Source organism: Leptodactylus fuscus, chromosome 7 (genome assembly GCF_031893055.1).
Source record: "Leptodactylus fuscus isolate aLepFus1 chromosome 7, aLepFus1.hap2, whole genome shotgun sequence".
In the NCBI taxonomy this organism is placed as follows: Eukaryota; Metazoa; Chordata; class Amphibia; order Anura; family Leptodactylidae; genus Leptodactylus; species Leptodactylus fuscus.
The window spans coordinates 70,906,184-70,921,231 of NC_134271.1; the positions used below are offsets into that span (position 1 = coordinate 70,906,184).

The window sequence follows — 15,048 nt, forward strand, 5'->3', positions numbered from 1 at the left end:
AAGTAGTGGTTGCGATAGTAACAGGATCAATGGACAGGACTTCACTGTCTGGACCGCATGGTGAGGCCACAGCAGAGATGGCAGTGGCATTGTTGGAATGGGTGGACAGTGGAAAAGACAGCAATGCGTTTTCTTTGTTTTATACAGACTCTTGGGTGCAGCACACACCTCAGCTACTGCTGTACCACAGTGTATAAATGGGTTAATAAAAAGAACACAGAAACATATGACACTTTATCTCCAGATTTTTTTTATTGCATTTTTTTCTAAACAGTATCCCCAATTCATATCAGTGTTCAGATGCAGTCAATAGGAAATTTATAAAATTGTTCAATGCAAAAAGTTAAGGAATGGTTGGCACTGGGTTGAGCATGCACAAAGTAAGGCACATTTACATACAAAAAAAAGTTCTTGATAAGTCAAGGGAAGTCTCAGAAGTAGACAAGGAACACAATTTTTTCTGCATATTTTCGAGATCAAAGCCAAAATGTATTCATTGCCAGCTTCTATCGGTGGAGAAAATGGGGAGGCGGGAGTACAGGTAGCAGACTTTATTCTAGCCTGTGGTGTCCCTTTAATGTGATTATTGTCAGGAGGGTTTGGAGCTTCATAAATAAAAGGGATTTTAATATTACAAAAGGAGGGGAGCTCTATCCTGTAAATCCCATGTAGTAAGATTCAATATCATTACAGAGAACGGATTTGGGGGCAGTAAGAGTTGTGCCATAGTATCGTTTCTTCTATTTCTCAGATATGAGGCGGTGCATTAGTATATTGCTTTTAGACTGGCTCCTCACAAAACTTTCAAATACATTTATATTAAATGGCCTTGACCACATCTAACAGGCAAGTCAAATCAGGGGTGCATAAAAATCATCACTAGAAAAGGGGGTGAATTAAGTCCATGGGAGGGGTTTGTGATACTTTACAAAATTCCTAGCGAGCTTCACAGTGGTTTGTGTGGTGGCGGTATACATTGCACTGGCACACGAGTGTGAGCGTTTCTTTCAGCTCTGTCCCGCTGTATACCTAATGAGGGTGAAATCATACAAGATCCAGTAGTGATATCTGTTCAGTGCAGACCCAGCAATTCATGTACTTGACAAGACGCCTTTCCATAACATCATTCCTTACACATCACTATGAATCATCATCCTCCGTGTAGGAGTACAGTTTACAGAGATAGCTAAATTTTGGCCCCCATGTTCTCAATTCTTCATACTCCAAGTCTGAGTCAAGTCCAGACGAGGCCAGCGTACTGAGGCTTCCAGCAAGAGACCCCGTCCCCTCGGTGTCATACACCTTTAAGCTGTCACATGATGCGCGCATGTAAGCAGCGTCTTGGCAGACGTCGTAGAAATATTGCTCAAAATCTCCACCGGTAAAAGAACAGTTCAGTGTCTTTGGCGCTGGCACTTGTGACGTTACCTTCTGGCTGTCAGACATATCGTAATCGCAGCTTAAGGGGCCATTTATATGCTGCTCTCTCATCCTCCTGCAGAGAGACTGCGCCGGGCTGCTCTGAAGGGACAGCTGGAGATCTGTCATGCTGAATGCATCCTGCCGTAAACAGTTATTATAATTAAAACTGATTGGCAAGTCACATAGTTTTACTGTGAATGTAAAAGACAGCAACAGCGAATACAACTTCTGTTAACCCTTCAGATCTAGAAACAATGTTAACTCATTTTTTGGTGCAAAACTAAAAATAATAAAAATTCACCTGTAATAAAATCAGACTCACTAATTCATATGGTAGATTTCCTAATTAAGGCTAAGACCCCACATGGAGAGCCTCAGCAAAATCCATGGTGGAAGCACATCACGTTTTTTTCCACAGCGCTTTTCACAGAAAGTCCACAGACTTCCACCCCTATTATACCTATATAGAAAACGTCAGTGTTTCCACAGATATAATTGACATGCTGCGATTTTTCGCTGCAGATTTTTTTCCACAACGTGTGTGTGGGATTAGTTACAATCCAATCCACTATGAAACCGTAAAATGCAGCGGGTTTTTTTTGCCTCAGCATGGGGCCTCAGCCAAGACATTGCCAAGTTTACAAAGACCTGAGGGAGTTTCCTATTAGCCAAAGGAGGGGGGGGGGGGACACTTACAAAAAGCATCTCTCTATGGGAATGGCCATGCATGTCACTGATTCATGGGAACTGTAGAATTTAGCTGTGATGGCCCTGCAGGGAAATGAACACTTGGCTATTTCTGACAGATTATTATAGATGTTTGGGGGTCACAGCAGTGTTCAACAGTTTCATATGCAATGCTCTAGTTGTGGGATCATAATTAACTAATCATTGCTAAGATGCTAATCTTTCATACCGTTTTATTATAATGGCTAGTATTGATCTTTCCAGAGGCTGCAAAAGGTCTAGAGGCACATGTCTTCTTCCTCTATGTATCTCAACTCATCTCTCGTCACCATGAAGTTCACTGGGTGAGATAAAAATTTGTGGGGGAACACTAACCAAACTTCAGACATGAGTTTAGAGTGACATTTCTAACAGTCCCCCACTTTCCTCAAGTGGAGCAGAACGCAGTGCTGCACAATTCATCTTTGTATTAACAAACTAAAGACACAATATCTTACCTGGTCTTCCTCGCCTCCTCCTTCCTCATTATAATGGAAGATATTTTGCCGGGTGTCTTCAGGCTCATCCTTGTATGCGGACACGTGATAGACACCTTCATTTAAGCGCCTCTTCTTGTTGCAGTGAGAGAACAGGATGGCGCCAGCAATGAGTGCTGCAAGAGATAGGAACCCTGTTGAGGCTTCACAAATCCCTCCAGTTGTTATATGGCCAGCATATAAACATTTTTGTTACATTGTGACTGGCATACTTCTGTATATATTCCGCCAATTTTACACCAAGAATATGGTACACAAATTACCTATCAGTGCAGTTGAACATATACAGATGATAAGGAAGGTGCTGAGTCCTAATCCGGGATCCAGACCATGAAGAAGGACATTGCATTTATTGCCGCCATATCCATGAGGACACAGGCAGGTGAACTCAGCTGGTGTTTGTGGAATACAGGTTCCATGTTTGCAAGGACTCTGCATACACACAGTGTAGAGGCACCACTGGCCAGTGTTATTCTCCATTAACAGGTATCCTGGGGGGCAGCTATACAAAGCAAAAAAGGGTAGGACAGAGGTTAACATTTTGCTGTCGATTAGCATGGCGTTTGCTATGTACTAATCTTTCTGGGGGTATTTAATAGTCCTATAATATTTTACCTGCATTCATGAACCATCCACAGGTCTGTACAAACAAATCCTCGATCACATGGATGACTTTTACAAACATCAGAAACACAGCCTTTATTTACACCATGTTTCCTGACAATAGATACTGGAGTGCTGGACTGGTTTCCCATGGGTAGTTTGTAGTTATTCAGCCATGCATCCTTTATGCAGCCTATTGATATTGAGAAGAAATACAGCATTAGATTATACATGTCAAAGCAACAAGGCATTTAATGTGATTAAAGTGCCAATGGGGAAGGGGAAATTGGCTAATGAAGTACCCCTAAATTGTCACTTTTTGTGTTACATCTAGTTAGCTAAGAGATGTGACTTTCTGTGAATTGCTGGTTATTGATGGTGCTTCAGAGAATCAAAAAGCTTCACAACCACAATGGGAACAATTGATGGTTAAATCCTTTGTGCAGTTTACCTTGAAAGCTGAGGGCTTGAAGATTGCCACTCCCAAGAACAATGCTGCTAGGATCCACTTTAATTTCTTTGTAGGTTCCATGTGCCGCTGTGATCTCTCTCTGTTCACCCCCTCCATTTACACGTAAAGAGAATTCATTCTGCATCCTCTCCATAGTGACTTCCTGCCACTCTCCAGTATCAACTCTGTGACTGGGAAGTCGGACTGTAAAATCGCCATCACCGATATTATAGGACACTGCAAGCATCCCATGTGTTATCTGAGGGAGAAGGTAAGAAGGAAATATCAACCTCATGGAGACACTGGTCTAGTAGTTTTAACCCCTCCTCACTGCAGCCTTTTTTTAAAAAAAATTTTTAATTTTACTGCCTTGTCTTCCAAAACACAAGAGAATGTCTTTTCATTAAACATTTTTAGGGAGCAGCTATGCTCTTTTAATTTTTCCTCCTACTATGTTCACCATATGAAAAAAAAAATATTTTTAAAAAAGTGTGTAGTTCAGGCATGGACAGAGGGATTCCTAATGGGTTTTATTTTGGTCGTTTACTTTTATACTCAGTGGCCAAAAGTCACGAGAAGGTGTGTCTCAGTGCCGGCTGTGTCGGATATGACGCTCAAACTGTGTGACGCGATGCGGCCTATGGCGCTAATATCACCAGGATATTTGAGCAGTCTGATGCAGATAGGTGTCTCGTGAACATGGCAGCATGTCCCCAGTTAAGTGATTTTGAACGTGAGATGATAATCGGTGCAAGACACATGGAGCATAGCATTTTGGAGGTTACCCGGGAATTTGGGTTTCTGAGGTCGACAGTGTCTCGGATGGACCTGCAATATCGCAGAGACAACATTGGCAGCCACATAAACCAGCGCACCAGTTGACCATGAGTGTTCAATGAATGGACGTCACATCCGCAGTCATACGGGGCTCTCGACGGTCTACTGTGGGTCAAACCGCATAGGCTTCAACAGTCGATGCCTGATCCGTGTCCCTATGCTGACACCACAACACAGAGTTTGAAGGCAGGTATGGGCCCGCGACTATCATCATTGGACCATGGAACAGTGGCGGTATGTGGCATGGTCTAATGAATCACGGTTCCAGTTGTACAGAGCTGATGGACGTATGAGAGTGTGGCGTATGCCCCATGAAGCCATGGATCCTGCATGCCAACAGGGACGTGTCCAGGCAGGAGGTGACTCCATCACGGTCTGGGCCATGTTCACACGGTCAAAATGCATATTAAAACATATAAAGAGAGGACATGTCCTATTAAAAATGGACATTCGTAAGTGTCCAATGACTCCCACTGTACTAAAAATGGAATTTAAAAAAAATGTCCTTTTTTTATTGTCGTGTGCAAGGGGCCTTATGCAATGTAACACTGTCAGCTAGCCTAGCAAAAGTAAGTAAGCTTCTGATCACAATCGCTTAGACCCCTTCCTACCTGCAGGATAATGTACTCGGTTTGGTCTTGGGAGGACACACTCAGGATAATGCTGTTGGACTGACGCGTTCTCACCATGGTCTGGAAATGTGTCCTTTGTGCATGAAATGCATGGGGAAATTTATACTGGATAAAGCTCCCAGACTGGAAGAAGTATTCTGCAATGTCTAGGAGAAAATGATAATGGAAAATAAGAAAATGTGGTTATACCGTATGCATTAGATACACTTAGGTATATTTCACAGGATATAGATAGATAGATAGATAGATAGATAGATAGATAGATAGATAGATAGATAGATAGATAGGAAGTTGCTATTTTGGTGAAATTTTACGGCAACATGTCTGATTTAGAGGCATCTGATAGTACCTTTCTCACATTCCTTAGAACCGGAGGCGCCAAATTCTCCATTGCATGGTGATTTAGTCTCACACAGGGCTGAAGCAGAAATAATGGCATCACAAGCTGCACAGCCCGGAGAGCTGCCAACAGACTCTGTAGGGACTCCAAGATCGTACATCTAGATAGGGGGAAATCCAGATGAGAAACAGAAGTAATGTATGAATGGCTGTCAATGCACCAGCTCCCATTGATAAGGACAGCAGAAGCAGAACTGAGTGTGTCATTTGGCACCTTTCCAAATCATGTAGATTATGTAGGATTTTACATAGTAATACAAGCAAACATTGGAGAAGATTTATTATCCATTTTTAATTTTTTCATTTCTGCATAGTCCTTACCACTTTCCCTAAATAGGACGATAGGCAGGGCCATTGGCCCAATGGATTTATCATAATTTACAGTAGCAATATGGAGTAAATATTGTAGGAAATGTACATAATCTATGAACTTGTGAGGAGGCTTGCACCTACATATAAGGCACACCCTCTGCCCACTCAGGGGTTCTGAAGACTGGCATTAATAACACCAGTCTTCATAAATCTTCCCCATGACTATTTAACATATCCATAATCTAGATATTGTACATACAGATAATGGGGTTATCACTGACCTCCTTATTAACTATTAGATTACGGAGACATCCTTTAAAATGGATCTGTGTGGAGTCCAAAGTAGGCGATGCTTTCATCCCTCCCAACTGGAGAACATGGTGAGGATTCCAGATTCTTTAGATACAAACATAGGAAACTGTTGTTTAATGCATGTTGCAGCATAAGATCTACTCTCATATCTTCACAGTGTCAGTGATGTTGCCCCCAGTCAACTGTTATCATCTGTCCTAAAACAGCAATGTAGACAGTCTAACTAGAAACATCTGTGCTACAATGCAAAGTCTGTTCACCTGCCATATCCCATTTATGATATGTTTTTTTTTCTTAAAGAGAACCTTTCACCACCTTTACCAACTATAATTCTTTGCATACTTCAAGATTCTGATACATTTGGATTTTTTTTTCTGTAGCCCCAATAATCTTGATAAATCTGTGCTGCTATTTTCAGCACCCAATATGCTCTATAGTCTCTGTATTGTCAGATGGACAGTCCCTGTGTATCTGCTCCAGCCCAGGACCACTCACCTGACAGACACCAATTCCCATATTGGGTGCAGACAATACCAGTATAAATTGCTCAGGAAGAGCGGGGGTTAGAGAAAAAAAATCCAACTTTGCTGGAACAGTTGAGCATCTCCTATTGAAAGAGGCTTGGAGTTGGTGGAGGTAATGAAAGGTGCTCTATAAGTGGCTGAGAGGTTTATGGGATCCCTCAGGCCTCAGGATTGGGCTGCGACTGCTTCTTCTGCACCTCCCATATGTACTTCAAACTCTCATAGCTTTGAAGGTTTCCAGTTCCCCATCCTTTGTCTGCCAAAGTGTAATTTACATAAGACTGAAGAGTTATAATCTTATACCCCCCCCCACCAATGGGGAAGGGGGATGAGACCTCAAAACTGCTGCTATGATATCCTATTAGATTACAGAGACCACTGTAATCTAATAGGATATCTACTGAGAATATTCTACAGAGAATATTTCCTCAATCTCATTGACCACAGGCTGTTCTTTCTCAACCACTCTAGAATGCTGAATTTAATATAGCAGGTAAAGTATAATATCCACCACAGCCCCATATTACCTCCACTCCTTGGCCATGACTCCTCCAGCTTCACATCCTGCCCGATCCTCCCATAGTAACCTCTTTCCAACTCCTTCCTTCTCAATTATAATGGCTGAACTGCAGTGGTCCAGTGTAAAGGTTACCTCCTGGAAAAATGTACAAAATATTTCAGGACTAATATGAAAATATGTACTTAAGGGGAATTTTACAAAGCTGAAAATGCTAATTGAATTACATTATTATAAAGGTTAGTCTCTGACTGATGTTCCCTCCCAGGCTCTGTTCTCTCTCATGCTTTACACTGCAGCCATGCTTGTTAATAAGGCCAGTTGTGTACAAGCAAAATACAATACATAGAGAGCGGATTTCCATCAAGGACAGAATAAAAATAGATTTCAATAATCTGGTGTTCTTCTTTAACACATGTAAGGAACCATTACCTGAAGTCATCTGGTCTCCAGAGGTGTTAGTATCACACAGTTTAATACTCTACAAAAGTGGCTTTCTGGGCATGTTGAGAGTTGTAGTTTTACAATAGCGGTAGAGCCACAGAATGGAGACCATTGCTCTGTACAAACAATGTACAATAGCACAAGCAACACTAGAATGTCAACCAAGGTTGAAGAAGTCACATACATAATACAATACCAGATACAAATACAGGACATAGTGAATAAGATACTGACTTTTTTCTTTACTCTCACGTCAATCCGATGCCACTTTCCATCGCTTGCATTCACATAATAAGGAAGCTGTAAATGTAGGGGATCATACACTTGTCCAATCTTCAGGCTGGGGACACCCTGTTCTATAGCTTTAAAATACACAGGCACACAATCAAAGAAAAGAAAATACTGCCTTAAAGGAAACCTGCCACATGAACAATGTAGTCATCTGTAGGAAGCATGTTATAGAGCAGGTCGAGCTGAGTAGATTGATGTATAGACTTGTGGGAAAACATTTACAGTATTAACCTATCATTTATCCACTGAAATCGTTGCTCTTTCTAAAATGAGAAGTAGGTCCTATTCATGATTGACAACCTCCTCTCTATTACGTATAGACTTACATACAGAGATAGCTGTCAATCACTTATACGACCACTTCCTGGACTTCTCATTATAGAAAGAGCAGAGATTTCAATAGATAAATGGCAAGTTATACTGAATTTTTATGAAACTAAATATCAATCTGCTCAGCTCTTTCTGCTCTATAGCATGCTGCCTGGAGATTACATTGTATTTTCTATGTGAGAGGTTCCCTTTAAATTCCAAATATAATTCACCTGGAGAATTACACACAGAATCAGATTCATTATTAGTAAATCCACTCATTGACAAAACTACTGTATATACCTTAAATAACTCACCAAGATGGAATTCTTGGAATCGTATGAAACTTTATATGTCTGAATGGAATTCTGATATATGTAAGTGATTATTAGTATATTGGGGAAAATGGTACAATTGAAAGAAAACTCTAGTAGGTTGTTAGGCAGCCTATAGCCTGAATTGAAGATGAGATAAGGTTGGGTATGGAGGTATAAAGGATTTGTATGGTGTCTTACAACACATCTGCCCACAAATGTTACAGCTAGGTATTGTAGGATGCCAAAGTCTCAGATTATGCCATAAAAGCCTAAGTGGCAATAAATCTGGTGACTGGGCAGGTCAAGGAAGTGTTGCAGTCATATTCAATGGCTCCCCAGATCATTGTACCAGCAGTTGGGGCAGTGTGTCACTCCACAGCAAAGGTAGGATTGAAGTACACACCACAAGGCCTCCGCTGTTGTTGGATCCCACACAAAACCTGAATCTGTCACTGAATAAGATATGGTTCCAGTTCATAGCCATATAGATTTTGTCATTTATAACACCACTGCTAATGGAGGTGATGGTGGCTAGCTGTCAATAGCAGGAAACATAATGGCTGCCATGACACCAAATTTCCTTGTACTAAGCACTTGGAAATGGTCTGGGACAAGACAGGGATGTGTAATGAAAGCATCACCTCTGTCTGGATTATGGGCAAGGAAACTTTGGAAGCCTCTTGTGCTTGTCCTCTCTATTGGTGGTGCCCTGGACCATCCAGAGTCTTTTTGCTGTGTACGTGCCCTCACATAACCAGTTTGTTGTCTCGTTTCCATTTTTTTTTTTTAGTTCATACATATAGAGACACAAGAATAGGAAATAATAGGATCACCTACCAATGGATATAAAATAATCAGAATTTCCAGGGGGTGAACTAGACAGAGGTCCATTATATAACACAATTCCATCCTGTTCATTACTTGTAAATTCTACAGACAGGTGGTTTTCTGCGCACAATCGGATTGGTGGAAAAAAGGTGTATCCTTCACCGTGGAAACTGCGCTGATTCAGCTGACACAGGGGTCCATGGAACTGGGATGCACAGCGACACCTAGAGACAAAGTAAAACTGATAAAAAAAACATATTTCTAACACATAAAATGTGCAGCCGCTGAAATATTTCCTTGGCTTTTATTTGCCCGTTCCCCCCACGTATTTCTAGACAAGCTTTTACATCCAAATATGCTAAAAGAGATTTAACGGAATTCTATTTCCCGTGAGCAACTTGTTACGCTGTTGCAATCAGATTTATGGCAGGATTATATAAATACCATCACTGCATACGTTACACAAGCATCTTTTCTTGTAACGCGGCATTTAATAAATACAAATTACTCTTCCATCTGTCAGTTTCCCTCTAATCCTTTTTTGCCTCAGATTTCAATAAAACATATCTCCAAGTCTTGCACGGCAGAGCGGTTTGCTAAAAATAAACAAAAGCGTCCGTGGAAAATTATTTAAAAGAGGAACTAAGAATATTATGAGTCCGTGTGATAAGACATGGGCTTTAATCCATCCGGTAGGCACTACAGGGAATGCAGTGAGAAAGGGTAAAGATAAACTGAACATTTTAGTTCTAACTGGTGGCAGTAACGCATTAGGATTCTACCAAAATCTCAGTCACAAGACAAATAAGCGAACCTAGGTAAACATAGCTATACCTGCAATACAGTCTTATACCCCAGAGCTGTTCTCTCTATCCTGCTGGGGGAGTCCCTGTGTACATACATTACATTACTGATCCGGAGCTCCAAAGTCAAGAATGGCTATGAAAGGAATAGGAAATATATAGGAAGTTCTTATACTTCTCCCTTCTGCTCAATCCACTCCTGGCTTTGGCTCAAAAAACATCAAAATCTGCAACACAAATCGCTGCATTTCCACAACATGGGGCCTCAACCTAAAGAAGCTGTAAAGAATTAGCAAAAAACAGCACCATATGCATAAGACGTATGTGATATTGAAGCTCAGTCCCATTTACTTCAGTGGATTAAGTTGCAACACCAGATGTAATCCATAAATAGTTGAGGTGTTGTATGAGGAAAGCAGCCATGCTTATCTAATACTGTACCACCCTTTTAATGATACTTGCTTACTGAGATTAAGGAGAGCTTTTTAACTTAGAATCTTTTAATGGGTGATATAGTGCTTACAGCATACATCCCAACATTCAAAGGACAGAAAGAAGGAAACAAGGTGCCTATAGTGCCCCACAGAAAATTTAGCTCCACCGACTGCTACATTGACTCTGCCCATTCCCATTCATTTCTCTTTGTGCCCCCACACAGTATAATACTCCTACAGTCACCCTAACATTATATGCCCCCAAAGAATAGAGTCCCTCTCCTGGTGCCCTAGGGAAAATTAGAGAGGGACATTAAACTATGAGGCAGCTGGAGGGTGACAGTAAACTGCCCCCCTCCATCTGCCCTCAGTTTAATGCCCACCTTTTATCTGCCCCCAAACTTTAACATAAAAAATTACTCACCTCTCCTCGCTCCCTTGCTGCTCTGTCAGCTGTCTCTGCTCCTGCAGTGTTCAGGGAGCTGCAGGCGGGATGTGTGTGACATTATCACATTGCGCCTACAGCTCCCAGGGCCGGCGTACACAGGGGCACAGTGGTGAAGCAGGGAGCAGATGGCTCCTTATTCATCGCTGTATTCAACACATCTGCATCCTCCTGACATTTCACTGAATCTGGGATGGTTGGGAGATATGTTTATCGGGACCCTACACCTCTTGAAATTATTTTATTCATTCATATAGTATCTCTATGGTGTCCCATTTTGTGACATGCAACATCATGTGACTGTGATAGATTTTGGTCACAGGTCACAAGCTGCATGCAAGTATTTTACCAGGGGCATAACTACTTGAAGTGCAGGGGTTGCAATCCCTACCATGACCTGGATCATTAGGGGTCCCAATAAGCTCTATACAACATAAGAAGCAATGAAAGCAGCTTCTAGTTACGCCTCTGTTTTTTGCTATACACTTCAACGGAAGTAGCATACAACTGCGATTCGCATGTGACATGTTTGTGACTTGACTATATTTTTACAGTTTAGGCCTGAGCTACATTTTCTGGTCTTTTTGTAGCACTATCAATTTTTAACTATCGAACTACACCTATAGCCCAAATTAAAATATTGAGCTGTATGCAATCATATGGTTGCAGATATCACCCAACAGTTAACAAAATTCTGCTGACAAGTAAATAATATTGTATACGTCCATGCCTAAAGTGGCCACTGTGACCAGGAAAGATGATTATTTCAAAATCACTAAAACATAAAATTGTCAACAGCCCAATACTAGCCAGTCAGGCACACAAGCCAGTAATCCTGTATCAGTGGGTTGTTATAGCGCCCAATTTCTAATTATCTTGGAGGTTAATTTCTTTTACTCTCTGGGATTGTCAATCCTGATGCCTGCCCCGTATAATGTAATAACATGTTTGAAGTGTACTATTAGATCAACGCTTCATCAAGGGCAGAATTATTGTAACTATAGGGCATTAGTTCAGCCGCATGGTGGCATGGTAGCATTTATGGTGGATTATGTCACCATTCTGCCATGCTGACAGTTAGATATGGTCTGAATTAATGCCCTATGGTTACAATAATTCTGCCCTTGATGATGCTTTGATCTAATAGGATAGTTGAAACGCATAGGGAAATAACATTATCACAATCCCAGAAAGTAAAAGGAATTAACCTCTGAGACAATTAGAATCTGGGCGCTATAAAAATACATTGATATATGATTATTATCTTGTGCGTCTGACCCATGTCTGACTCTCATATATTTAATTTAGGGATCTTGAAATTAAGAGTATTTTTGTAGTTTTTTCAGGTTAGGGTGTCATCCAATAGTTAAAAACAAGTAGTAACACTGCAGAAAGTCCTGGTATAACGCCGGCCCAAATCACAGACCTATAACAGTTGTGCAACAGCAATACAAGTCACACAACTATTTTAGTAGTGCAACTTCTGTCTGTCTTTCTGTTGTGTGACGTATGTTGCAATATAGCCCTAACTCAGACAAACTGAGTGTGCATGTGTATGTGACCGTCCAGTTAACATCATATGAAACTAAATAATAAGAAAACCTCTTACCTGTATCCCATTGCTGTATCCACACAAGTCCCACCATTTAGACAGGGATTTTGGGGCAAAGTAAAGCAGGAATGGCGGGATCTGCCTGACTGTAGACACCTACATGCCACACTCAAGTTGTGGATCACTGAAACAAAGGAGACACTGCCACCGTCCACAAGGATTGGCCAGTCTGGGACTGCCCTGTGGCAAGAGCGCCCTGCGCCTCTCAAACATATAGCTCTCAGGCAGAAATCTGCCTCTCCGGGGAATATTTCCGTCTTCACAGCTGCCTGGATCTGAAAGAAAAACCGAAAAAAGGATGTTGAAAGGAGGAAGTCAGCCATTAGAGTGAAGAGATAGATTTTATGTCAGCAGACAAATGGTATTGCAGTGTACATCTATGTAGGATTAGATCCATTATTCATGTGACAAGGAGAAGTTCTGCATTCATCAACTTTTCCTTGGTCTAGTCTGAGTGCACACATTGTGGTGTCTTTTGTTATTTTACATGTAAACTTCACTTCCAGGTACTATGGACCCATCACACAGGATTACCCTTCTCTCAATCACTAGTTACATAGATGTGCAACTTGTAGCCTGGGGGGAAAGATGAAGCCTTTAAAAAGATTTTCACAGTCCCAAAGCTTCCTTACAATTCAATAAATTCTGAGGGGCAACATGATTTTTTAAAGAGCATTTAATGCATAAACACACAATGGTAGCATACTTGTGTAACTCTACACTGCTGCAGTGCAGAAAGCAAACTTATAAGAAAATAGGGGTTCTGCTATGGCATATGTACCAGCAACTGGATTTGAAGTGAAAAATCAGAATTTATTCAGAATAGAGTACAGCAGTCCCTAATGTTTATATTGCTGAACAGCTCACTGTCGGTACAACTGCAATATGCCAGCTGTGGTCTAAAACTACATAGCAACATAATTGGTAAGGTTGGATCAAGACAGAAGTCCGTCAAGTCCAACCTATAGCTCTACTAGATCTGCTAATATCTACTGCAAAGAGATTCAAGTCAAGGTGCGCCGTTCTGGAGTGCAATCTAAACTAAGCTCAGTCCTTAAAGTACAGACCTTGTTGTGCCACAGGATTAACAGGGCTACCCTGAGTTTACAGAGATACAGAGAGCCAGAGAGAGACTGACACACTTGCATACTATTTTGGGTACTGACCACTGAATAAACCATCACCAAGCTCACCCCATGCCCACAGCGGAACTGTAAAAATATGCATCTCTATATCTTTGTGGAAGTCGCTGGGTTTTATTTGCACTGCTTCTTAGTGAAGCTCAAACCTCTTTTGCAATCCTTCGTCTCCTGAGTCACTACCTGCAACTATCACCAAGGGCCTTTCCAAACATCACATGGCTCAGAAAGGCTGAAGACCTTTAGGAAGTGCCCTGGGGGGGGGATTTATCAACCCATCTATGCCAGCTTTCTGGCGGAAATGGGAGTTACTGTGGTGCATGGCTTCTTCTTGTACCAAATACACCCCACAACCTCCGTTCTGCACCTCACTTGCCACTTTCTGCAAATGTTGGTGGAGTGAGAACAAGGCATGCTGGATGGGGGGATTGGGGTAGATTTCCATTTTGGCGCTTGAGAGTGTGTCTGATTTATTAAGAGACGGGCACCTCTGAATAACTCGGCCATGCCTCCCACAAGTTATAAGTAATAAGTATCCCCCAATATGCTTTTCCTAGAACTTAGCAGAACCTGGACCTTTACACCTTTACCTAGATGAGTGGCAGAAAATGACGTACCATCTAGACGACCACAATGGAAAGGCTTTGCTTACAGCAATGTCTAGTTATTGAAAGTATCTTCTCATATTCAATTTCTGATTTTATTGTATAAAACACATTAAAACACTATACTATTACCAGATTTTCCGGCTTTGAATTCCATGCCAGCTAACGACAAGGCATTAGAACTGGCTAGGGATGAAACACTGAACTGTTACACAGAACAAGCAAAGTATGGAAAGTGCCCGGAGAATACTCACTTCATCCTTATGGGTGACAATCACACTTTGCAATTTCTCAGCTTTTTGATGAGAAGAAGAAGAGGAGCCCAGAACAGCCAGCCTCACTTCTGTCACTCTCTCTTCACCCCTCAGGCTAAAAATCTGTATGTTATCTGGTCTGGTGGGTATTACTTCGGACAGGACTCTCCTGAGATGGTCTTCTTGGCTTACTCCTAGATCATCCTTTACTATAAACTCTTCTGCTGTGACATCTACAAAAAAAAAAAAAAAAAAAAGAAATTTACATTTTCAGTAATTTGTGCAATATTGGAAGAAAATATAAAATCTTCTGTAAACAAGGCTATTAAGCCCCC

The 15,048-nt window shown here is 41.3% G+C and overlaps 1 protein-coding gene across 1 annotated transcript in view; it reads right to left on the bottom strand.

Moving 5' to 3' along the window:
• Nucleotides 1–242: 242 nt before the first annotated feature.
• The window catches only part of LOC142213672 (neural-cadherin-like), a 105,847-nt gene continuing 91,041 nt past the window's right edge, over nt 243–15,048 (bottom strand). The window contains exons 21-33 of the mRNA XM_075282081.1: nt 14,714–14,946; nt 12,713–12,990; nt 9,431–9,645; nt 7,911–8,038; nt 7,243–7,370; nt 6,161–6,275; nt 5,518–5,668; nt 5,148–5,314; nt 3,700–3,958; nt 3,261–3,441; nt 2,909–3,147; nt 2,607–2,761; nt 243–1,560 (exon numbers count right to left, since the gene is read on the bottom strand). Coding sequence (XP_075138182.1) covers nt 1,141–1,560; nt 2,607–2,761; nt 2,909–3,147; nt 3,261–3,441; nt 3,700–3,958; nt 5,148–5,314; nt 5,518–5,668; nt 6,161–6,275; nt 7,243–7,370; nt 7,911–8,038; nt 9,431–9,645; nt 12,713–12,990; nt 14,714–14,946 — 2,669 coding nt within the window. The 3' untranslated portion in view covers nt 243–1,140. The remainder of the gene's footprint in view (nt 1,561–2,606; nt 2,762–2,908; nt 3,148–3,260; nt 3,442–3,699; nt 3,959–5,147; nt 5,315–5,517; nt 5,669–6,160; nt 6,276–7,242; nt 7,371–7,910; nt 8,039–9,430; nt 9,646–12,712; nt 12,991–14,713; nt 14,947–15,048) is intronic.